At 39.3% G+C, this 11,127-nt stretch overlaps 1 protein-coding gene across 1 annotated transcript; it reads left to right on the top strand.

Annotated features, from left to right (window-relative positions):
* Window positions 1–259: 259 nt before the first annotated feature.
* Window positions 260–8,841, top strand: LOC308686775 (unconventional myosin-Ib-like; the record flags this gene model as incomplete). Its single annotated transcript, XM_081395211.1, has 6 exons — window positions 260–1,406; window positions 1,533–1,601; window positions 2,372–2,458; window positions 5,175–5,261; window positions 6,956–7,030; window positions 8,665–8,841. The coding sequence occupies exons 1-6, from the start codon at window positions 1,359–1,361 to the stop codon at window positions 8,839–8,841; spliced, it is 543 nt and encodes a 180-aa protein (XP_081251337.1). The 5' UTR covers window positions 260–1,358.
* Window positions 8,842–11,127: the final 2,286 nt, after the last annotated feature.

Below are 11,127 nucleotides of genomic sequence, written 5' to 3' on the forward strand. Positions count from 1 at the left end.
AACAAAGATGTAACAGAGCAGCCATCAAGTTTTAGAGAGTATTCTAGGTTATTTCATGCGAAAGTTTTTGATCCAATAATTAAAACCTGTTTTAATTTAAAAAGTTTTTCCTAATAATTAAATAGTAGGAAATGACCAGTGCATTCTGTTAGTTTTATAAATTGGAATGTTTCATCGGGCCACAAAGAAATATGGAGCTGGGTATCATCAGCGTAACAGTGAAAACTGAACAGGGTAGCATGTACAGGGTGAAAGCAACGGTCCTATTACTGAGCCTTGCAGTACACCATACTGAACTTGTGGTTAATATACCTCTTCATTTACTGCTACAAATTGATAACGGCCAGATAAGTATGATTTGAACTATGCTAATGCAATTTCACTAATGGCAACATTTTTTTTATTTTTTTTTTTTATTGACTTTATTTACAATTGGCCTCAGTGAGGAAAAAAACAGTGAAGGTGGGAAAGGTTTGGCCGACTATGTTAATAACTACTTAAGTAGAGGATGCTGGTCCCACAATGGCAGGAATTTATTTTGCTGGTCTTGGCAATCATTGTGTGGTCTAACAAATGTTCTCTCCATCAACTCTCACTGTCTTATCTTTGGGAATTTGATAATTTATATCTTAGTTTTGCTCACATTGCGTACAAATCTGAAAAAAGTTTTTTTCAAATCTGAGGCTGACTGTCTGTGCTGTCATTTTGCAAGGGATGAAATCTGATCCGTTCATTCAGACAGTGTTTATCTACATCAGTTGCTATAGTAATGACATCAGCTCAATGCCAACAGCTGAGAGTATGAAAGAGATGATGATGAATGTTTGTTTGTTTTTCCTTGGCACATGTCCATCATGACAAATCTGTGCAGTGCATCAGCAATGAAGGAAATTTTACACATTCATGCATATGTTGTGTTTGAAACTGCTCATTCAGCTCTGTCATTCACTGCTGAATACATATGAGCCCCATGTTAGTGTGAGCAAATTTAAAAAAATGACAGTACAGCACCTGTCTGAAAAAAAAGATTTTATTTGCTTTTCCAAAATTTTTATGTGATTTTTGTCAGGTTTGCAAAAATCTGATTTTATTTTTAATTTTCTTGTGTTTTTTGTTTTGTTTAGTGCTTTTGTTTTGTCTTTTATTTAGTTTTCCTGAGTCACATATGCCAAAAATCAAAATATCAGATTTTTCCTGCCTGCCTAAAATGCCTCTAATCTATTCTTTATTTTGATACTGATATATTTTTTCTTCAGCTTTTCTTCTTGGAAGAAAAGAGAAGGCAGTGCCTAGAGGACTTGGCAGCACTCATCCAGAAGATCTACCGTGGCTGGAAGTGCCGCACTCACTTTCTCCTGATGAAGAAGAGCCAGGTGGTGGTTTCCGCCTGGTACCGAAGATTTGCGGTGCGCTTCATTTCCTACACTTTTCATAGAAAACATTGATTGTGTTCAATATGATTCATTGTCTCACAGGGATCAGAGGCAGATTTTTTTATCTCAAGATTGCTGTTGGTTGTTTTTTGATTGCAGCAACAAAAGAAGTACCAGAACATCAGGTGCTCTGCCTTAGTGGTTCAGTCATTCATCCGTGGATGGAAGGTAGGTTTCTGGTACACTGAATTTAATTTCCTTTAGCAAACAAAGGCCACATTCACATTGCAGCAGAATACGGTTGTCAGTCTAGTATTTGAGTCCTTAATACAGTTATGTTTACACACACAGTTAAGTTATTTAGGGGAGTGACAACTGCATTCCAAGCTCACACCCATAAATTTTCAGGACTCACAACCGCATTCTCTAAAAAACCTGCGCTGTGTGAATGGAACCGGACTGGACAACTAGTTGTTTGTCACGTCATGCAGTGCAAGAGAGATGCTCTGCGATGAACAAACACATATCTACAATGTGTTGCGGGTTTTGTCTGTGGTTTAGCTTTCAGTAACTTACAGCGATGGAGATATGAGCTGTGTATCATCTGAAGGTTTTATATCCAGTTACTGGAGCTGCTACCGTCAGTTTTTTGTTCTATGCGCAACTCAAATGCTTCGCTCTCCACCCAAATATAAAAACTGCTGTCAGTTAATGAAGATTTGATGGATGACCTTCTCATTTTTATGGACTTCACCATCTTTAATATTACTTTTTTCACTGTCGCTATGTTTACTGGTAAGAGAATACAGTCTTGATTCCTGTTGCACGTTTACTAGCTAACAGTCAGTATTCAAGATGCTACTGTAAGATGCTGTTTGATCGGGACATTTCAAGATTCACACCTATAAATAATTGCGGTTGTCAATCCCAAAAACTGACAGTGTGAATGTAGCCAACGGGTCTGTCCCCACGATGTAACGGTAGCCCTTCTTTCACAGGCCCGGAAGCTTCTGCGTGAACTGAAACACAAGAAGCGGTGCGAACAGGCCGTCACAACTATTTCAGCTTTCTGGCATGGAACTCAGGTACTGAACTCAGTTTCTCTATGAATAAGGAGGTGAAATGGTAAATTGTGGGGTTAGATTTTCAACACCGGAGCTTCTTGCCTTCTTTTTCTCTCTAGTCCTAATTCACTTCTGCTTTTGATGCGACTTACTCTTTTCAGTCACTCTTTCCTTGTCATATTTCTGACTTTAACCTTTGCCACCCTATCTCTGCTTCCACGTGGCCCTCCTCGGCCAACATCCGCAGGCTCGCTGGGAACTGCGGCGTCTTAAGGAAGAGGCACGGAATAAACATGCTGTGTCTGTCATTTGGGCAGCTTGGCTTGGAACTAAGGTATTTAACAAGCCTGCCAAATGAAGTCATGTCCCATCCCGCTTCACCTCACTGTTAATGACTTACCTTTTGTTTGTGTGTGACTGTTTCATCATCTTGTTGGTAACGTCTTGTGGGAAACGATGGGGAAATACTAACATATTGTTAATTTGCTGACATTGAGTTGAAACATCTGTACCCAGAAAATGAAAACTGATGAATCCAAGTTGCATGTATGAATCTTATGTCCTTAAAACGAACCCTTTTTTTCACCTTCTATATAAACTTTTATAACCCTGTAACAATATTCAAATGTTTTATCACTCCCTTATTTATTTGCATTTTGGAACTTGTGATGCGTTTCTCCTTTCATGTTTTGAAGATTTTAAAACTGTACTGAAAACTCCGAGTTGATTTTGGTTTTAAGAACTTAGGTCTCCTGCACTTTCTAGTAGCTGTTATCAAGCAATATGTTTTTCAAAAGTGACTGATGTCTGTCCTGGCTGGCCATGTGGTTATTCTCAGTGTCTCTAACTTGTTGCAATAAAAAAAAGACGTGGGCCATATATGCTGATACAGATATAACTATTTACAATAATTTGAGCCCCTAAGGGTTCATTTAGACATTCCAATGTTACATTATTAGAACTGATAAGCAAGAATCAAGAAGTCCAAATACATTACTTCAGTTCAAATACAATCAAAATTTTACTGATTTACAAAACTGAATTTAAAACACACTTGTGTCTTTAGCTTCTGTTCTTAACACTTTTCCACCCTCTTTTCCTTCGCTTTAAAACAAAAAAAAAAAAAAAACACCACTCTGGGTAGGCTCGAAGAGAACTCCGGCGCTTAAAGCATGAAGCTTGCAGTAAACAGGCCGTGTCTGTCATTTGGGCCTGCTGGCAAGGAACTAAGGTATTCACCACTATGTCTGTGTGGCATCCCGTCATCCACTTAACCCATCTCACACCTTCATGTGTTCATGAGGTGGACCGGATCATGACCCATCTTCCCTGAGCTCATCCCATATGTTGTGCATGCCGATACATTCAGGAACCCACAGCATGAATCATACTTGCACTTTATTGTAGCTCATTGTAAGAAATTAGATGGAATGGCAAAGGATGGGAGCTGAAAGAGTATGGTGAACGGTTATTGCATTGGGGGTAGAACCGAATGCGATATTTTAAGCTTCTTTTCTCTGACTGCCGATGGATTAAAGCTCATCCCGACGGTCACCCTGCAGAGCGGGCCGATTCCCACGCAGCAGGCTTGCATCACAGCCGGATGACCTCTGTCTTTACCAAATGCACCATTTTATTAACTGATCCCTAAGAGTGAGTCTGGACACCTTATGTTTGGTCATATCTCACAATATCCAGTGAATTTCTGCAGCAGGGATCCGTACATTTTGTCGCAAGGTTTTTACTATAGATAGTAAAACAACTATGTTGATAAATAGATCAGTTTAAATTTTTTACATTTTTAAACTTTTGCCCAGTTTAAATTTTTTATTTAGTTAAAATGTTTCTTTTATCATTTTTAGTGTCCATTAAGAATAATAACCATAGTCAGCTTGTGGGGTCAATAAATTGATGCTTTACTTTTTATTTTGTTTAAAACTATACAGTAACCAAAATCCACAAATAGTCTCATGTTTATGCTAGTGTCACAATGGACCAGTCACTAAGGAATTTTGCATATGCTGATTCTTTGATTCATGGTTATTAAAAGAAATATCACTTGATGAATTGCAAAACCTTTGATAAACCAGTGATTATCAATTTAATGTAACAACTATAATATGCACGTTTTAGAGCCCATCTGCTCTGCGAACGAGTGCTACGATGTGTCATTACTGCAATGCTTTATAATTGATGCACTTGCATGCAGTGTCACCGTCTTTATTTGTTATAAGAGGAACGTTCTGATTGCCTGAATAATCTCATGGCAGGCTTGATGAAGATTAAGATAGGCCTGTCTAATAGATGAGAAAAGTATTCTCATTTCATCCACAATCCCATGTAAACTTCTTTTTGCATGTTGGAATCACAGACCACTGCTGATCTCCCACTCAATTTGAGTGCCTTCTTGAGGTTGATGTGGCTTGTTTTATTGTGTGTTTGTGTGGTGTGCGCCTTAAGAGAGCAGTTGTACTCTTGCTTTCTTTTTTATTGCTCTTTTTCCCCTTGTTCTCGCTCATGTTTAGTTAACCCCATGAAAATAAATGTGCTCTCCACAGGAAAACCTCAACAATGTCCATCTGTCTTAACCAACAGCAAACACAGAATGTGTTTACCAGCTGGTAATGGGGTGCAGTTTTGTGTGGCGTGGACCTGGTGTTATGCCGCTTCTTTGCGCTTTGCTTTTTTCAATTGATTCCCTCCTTTCTGCATTCATGCCCCTCTCCCTCTTTCACAGGCACGTAGAGAGCTGAAGCGCTTGAAGGAGGAAGCCAGGCGTAAGCACGCCATCGCTGTCATTTGGGCCTACTGGTTGGGACTTAAGGTATCTTCCAACCATCGGTACTTGCCAGGCGTTGAAATGAGTGGGAAGCGTGCACATAACCAGCCTCTAAGTGTCCTTAACCAGCTGCTCTGCTATGTACTAACAATATAATCTAACCTCATAGTTCAGTTCCACAGGTCCATTAGCATCTAAGTCAGTGACACATGTCACTGATGTCATAAGCGAGGATGAAGTGCTAAAAAACATGTCACGAGGCTTTAGATACTGCATGTGAGCAGAAAGCAGAATCAAATATGTTTTCATAATCCATGGCTTTAGAAAAGCTTCCACTGGGCAAAATAGCTGTTAGCATGAGTCCTACGGAAGCTTCCTGATGATACTGCTGTGGTCTCTGTCAGGGGCTGTTCCAAGGTCAGTGGGTGTTTGGGGTGTATCGCAAACATCTGCCGACATGTATGGACCGTCCTTTGAAATATTGGAATTGATAAAACGGATAGTTCTTGTCCTAGATGCTAATTTGTAAGTGTTTTAGTTGTGCTGTAATAATTGTTTTAGTTGCAGCTATGATGTAAAATGTCTATGCAACTGTGATATCAACTATTATTACACGGCTCTGTGGAATTGATTCTGATTGGTCAATTGCGCCATCCAGCGGTATGTTATGTGAGGGATAATGTACATCCAGCCGGTTGTTATATCAGAATAAACCCCCGACAGGGTGATGAGGACCCATAAAGATGATAGGCACTTAATGAATGTGTTTAACAAAAATGCTTTCATAAAAATCTGTCCTTAATACAGTACTTGGCCAACCATTAACATTAAATATGTTTGTGTTAAACGGTTTTAATTCATTATTTTTTTGCTCTCAAATAGCAATTTCTACCCGATAAAATATTTTGAGTTTGTTACAAAATGTCTGTGTATATATACATGTATTTATTTATATATGGAGCGAAACTCTGACCAAAGCAGACCAAAACACAAGCCACAGGCAAAGGACAGGCCATTATGACGTATTTAAATGAGCTGTCACTTGTAAAATTATCTACAGGTTACGCCTGGCTTTATCCCAATAGTCAGGCTTGCGAGATGACATCTGAATAACAGAGCAGAATGGCATGAATTTATCATTGACAGAAATAAGTAGACATGAAAACTTTGCCCTAGTAGCTCAACCATAGGACAGCCATGTTTTCTGTCTGTTGCTGTGTGCCTGTCCTGTCTGCTGTCTGCATGCTGCTCCTAATATACTGTTGGCTTTTACAGACATTACAGGCCTTTCTTGTGTTTTGCTTCCATTTGTTTTTGTGTGTGTGTGTGTGTGTGTGTGTGTGTGTGTGTGTGTGTGTGTGTGTGTGTGTGTGTGTGTGTGTGTGTGTGTGTGTGTGTGTGTGTGTGTGTGTGTGTGTGTGTGTGTGTGTGTGTGTGTGTGTTTGTTTTTTAACTTGCTGTCATTACTGGTTTTGTTTTGTGTCTGGGTTTTAGGGGTGACATCAAACTTTTTAAGTTCTGTGAAATGTTTGTTGTGTACGAAAGGATGACTGTGAATCTCTCCTGGTTTCACAGCATCCGTTCTCTCATCTTTGCTTTACAGTGTGCTGCTCTTTAGGTGTAAAGACCCTGCTTGTCAAGCACCACTTGTCTGAACTGATAGTGTCCTGTCCCATCCCTGCTGTCATTACAAGACTGTCAATACAAAGAAGTGACTATTTAAACCCACCTTTTCACAGGTCCGTCGGGATTACAGAAAGTTCTTCAGAGCTAATGCTGGCAAGAAGATCTATGACTTCACCATCCAGAGAATTGTAAGTGACTTAATTTAACCAATACTTTTTGCTAGTCACCTAGTTATCCAGAAAAGTAGTCTTACTTGTTGGCGAGCCAATGTTTACCTTATGATTTTCCACAAACTGTGTAGTATCAGGGGCCTCATTTATAAAGCTTGCGTACGCACAAAATGGGGCTGAAAACATGCGTACGCCAGTTCCTGCACAAAAGGTGGGATTTATAAAGAAAAACTTGATGTGAAAATATGCGCACCTAAACGCAAACTCTGACCCATGCGTACGCACATTTTGGAGACGGAGCAGTTTGGCGACACCGATGGTGAGTTGGAGTTAAATGTCTTTTGGTCACTTTTAGAATTTAGAATTAAAATTAAACATAATACAGAAAGATAATACAAATATAATTTCACTCACCAAGCCTGTCACTTGAAGCAAATATCCATTCCTTCTTAAATGTCCGCGCCAGCGAGCACGTTGGGCCGTTTAGTGAAACTGGCGCAGTTTAAATAAATAAAATAATGATTTAAACTATGTTTTACTTCTGATATAAACATTTAGATTAAATATGCTATTCAAATTATGGAGTTAAACACTTAAACATGAAATCATACTGAAAAGTTACAACATTTTTTTTATATTCAATCAATAGAAATATTTGTTGTGGATGCGATTGTTTTTGAACACTTTTCCTGTGGCGTGCTTTAATGTTTTAACCACGGAGAGAATTGCTTATCATGATAATACCAGATTGTCTGAGAAAATAGTTTCGTGCAAATAATGCCCAAGGCCTATCTGTTTTCATTAAAAATATAAATCAATTAAAAATACAATTCGGCAAGTGGAAAAGACTTTCTCTGAAATGTATTTTACACTATTGATTTATGTAGGCTATTCAAAAACAAGGCAAGGATAGACAACTACTTGATTTGTATTAATGTAATGTTTCTTGTACCGTTTATATCATTTGCATATGATTATTCATCCACGTGATAACGTTTAAGTTATTACGTGGATGAATAATCATATGCAAATGATATGTAGATGAGGATATGCATAGTAAAACTAGGCGTTGTAACCTCCATATATGGTTATTTCGGGTGGAGACGCATGTACGCACAATTTTCCGCTGACTGGGATTTATAAAGTGAATTCTGCGCAGGTTCTGGCGTACGCGCGGTTTTATAAGTCTGAATATTTTTTTGCGTACGCCATTTTTGGCTTTTGTGCGTACGTACACTTTTAGTAAGGTTCCTACGCACAGTTTTATAAATGAGGCCCCAGGTCTTTATAAAGCCTATGTTCTCTATCAAAGAACCATTGGACTTGCCAGAAATAATAAAGCTGGAGTGCTCCTGCTTGACTATTTTCACTTTCATTCCATGTATATATTTGGCCGTAACCAACTATATCAAGCTAATAACTGCAGAAAGAGGAATTCTTCGCCTGCTGAGTTCATGTATAGAACAAGTGCAAATTAAGTCTTGTCTTCACATTTAGTTGACTTCACGTGACCCAATGCAGTGCAAGAAATACATTTTAAAACAAGTTGGTGCTACCCCAGGAAATGATTTCCTATATGTTCTCCATTTAATAATTTTTCAGAGAAGAAAGAAAATACTCCCTGGTACACTGATGTAAGTTTTTATCGACAGATGCAGAAGTACTTCCTTGGCTTGAAGAAGACGATGCCTTCCATGTCACCGATTGATAAGAGCTGGCCAGCTCGGCCCTATGGTTTCCTGGACGGGACACACAAGGAGCTCAGGAGGGTTTTCCATCTGTGGAGGGTCTGTGTCATTATACAACTCTGTATATCTAAAATGAACTGATAAGACCTTTGTCATGACTCAGGGGTGCAAACAGCGCGCTTTTCGGCGCCTCCCGCTTTTTTCACGTCAATTTGGGTGACTTGTGTGAATCGTGCAGATCCGAAGAGTTTTTTTTTTTTTAAAGGGGGGGGTTTGAGAGGGTCTGATTATAATTTAACCAACAGTAATTCTGGATTGCGTCCACCAACAAGTAAATAGGAAATAAGCGAATCAGAACACTGCGCGCCAAACCAGCAGTATGTGCGCAAGCGTGAACCACGAGTTTTTCTGTCTCACTCTGGATCTGCCACTGCATCACATTTCTCTCTGCGTGGCGTGGCGTGGAGTGTCCGTTTTTATGTCGGCTCTCATGTTAACTGGTTAGAGCTTGTGTTAGAGCACAATGCCTGCGTGACACACACACTTCTCGAGCCGCGCCGAAACCGCGTGCTAGAAATAGAACCGCAACCGACGCCTATTTTCCACGTGACACGCAAGAGTGTTGGAAGTTTTCAGACAAAATAGAAGGCGCAAATACATATTAATAAATTACATTTTGATGCTTGAAAGTCTCTCGGTTTTGACAAATGCATATATAATTGTAATTTAAAAAATAGACCTAATTATCGATTTTCAAATATTGCCCCGTCAATAGGCCTACAGAACGAAATATTCTGTAGCCTATTTTGCCGTCAATACTGCCGACTTTGTCTTTGCTGTATCAGGCTATATATATTATGTTTAACATCCAAGTGTAGATCTGTCGATTCCCTTTTCTTTCTTATCTATTTGTGTTTGAACAGACATGTGCACGAAAAAATAAGCCAGTGTCCGTCTCAACGAGTTTCCCTGTAAACGCAGTCAAAATAAAACGGACGCGTGTCATTACCGGTATTAGATTTGCGCATTCGTCTTAAAGGGACAGCACCCAATATACCTGCAGCTGTTTGTCACCAAAGTTAATCAAAGTTTAGTCAAAAGATAAACTGTATTAATACTTAATACAGTTAATTTACCTGAAAAACATAAAGCACTGCTTTATTTCTCGTGTATTTGTGTTTTATTGTATTTATATTTGTATTTTGTTTATTAGTTTCTATGCAGATGCACTAGGCCCAGTGCTCGAAGTGGGGCGGTACTCACCGGTACGCAGTACCGGCACTTCTGCATTTTACTCCAAAGCGTACCTGCACGTTTTCTTGCGTACCGCTACTTCTCGCATGTAGCCGGTACTCTACCACTGACAGAAAAAGCGTCAGTGTCACGCCCATTTCACATAATTATACTCCGTTTGCAATGCATATGCAGAGCTTTTTTTTTTTTTCGCACCCATATTAACAGGTTAGACTAGAACTTTCACACTGCACGCGGATGCGGTCCGGCAATGCGTTCCAGGAGCGGTGCATATACAGCAGTCCAACGATCGTTTCCACACCGAGTCTATTTTCGCTGTGCTGCACGCGCTGAATTAAAGTGACAGCGCGTGGTTCGTGGTCAAAATTAACACAGAATATGACATTAGATATAATTTGTATTATTTAAAATTACTTTTAACATTTAAAAACAGACGTTTTCAAATTCCAAAGCTTGCAGAAGGTTCCTAATGGCAATACTGACTTAGGCTACAGCTTTCCTGGTAGCCTTGAGTGAATTAACTTGTCTAAGAAAATGATTCATAAAACGTATATATATCTGTTGAGCCTATGTTTACTTTCGTCATTGACACAGACGAAAATGAAAAGACTAAGTTCAGCTTTAGGAGGGGAAGAAATAGTCCAGGATAAGAAGACTGAGAGAAAATAAATATAAAGATGAGGAGAGAGCAGGTAGCCTATTGATAAATAATCTAATGACAAGGTTTTAAAGATAGCCTATTTCTTATAATTTTTTGGCCTTCAAAAGTCCTAAATTGCACATATGTAGATCAGAGAAATCCAAATTTTCTCGGGGGAGCATGCCCCCGAACACCCCTAACTATGGGGGTCTTGAGTCTGGTTGTCCAGGGCACAGGAAATTGTTAATCCGGCCCTGGGTGAAGGCGGTGAGAGTAAGGCAAGAGAGTACCGGCACCTTTTTCCCCCCACTTCAAGCACTGACTAGGCCTACCCTACACAATTACCCCAATCATCCTAGAATTATTAATTCTTTACAAAAAGAGCTATTCAAATCATCAGGTGAAATTGTTTTCAGGAAGTAGCAGTAAAGCAAGAAGAAGAAGTGCAAGATAGTTTTTCTAAATTTCATTTGACTCTGTGCCTATAGGGGTGGGTTGGGGATGGTGGCAATGTAGTATCTGGATATTTGCCG

Source organism: Scardinius erythrophthalmus (assembly GCF_964197995.2).
Source record: "Scardinius erythrophthalmus genome assembly, contig: HAP1_SCAFFOLD_783, whole genome shotgun sequence".
Classification (NCBI taxonomy): Eukaryota; Metazoa; Chordata; class Actinopteri; order Cypriniformes; family Leuciscidae; genus Scardinius; species Scardinius erythrophthalmus.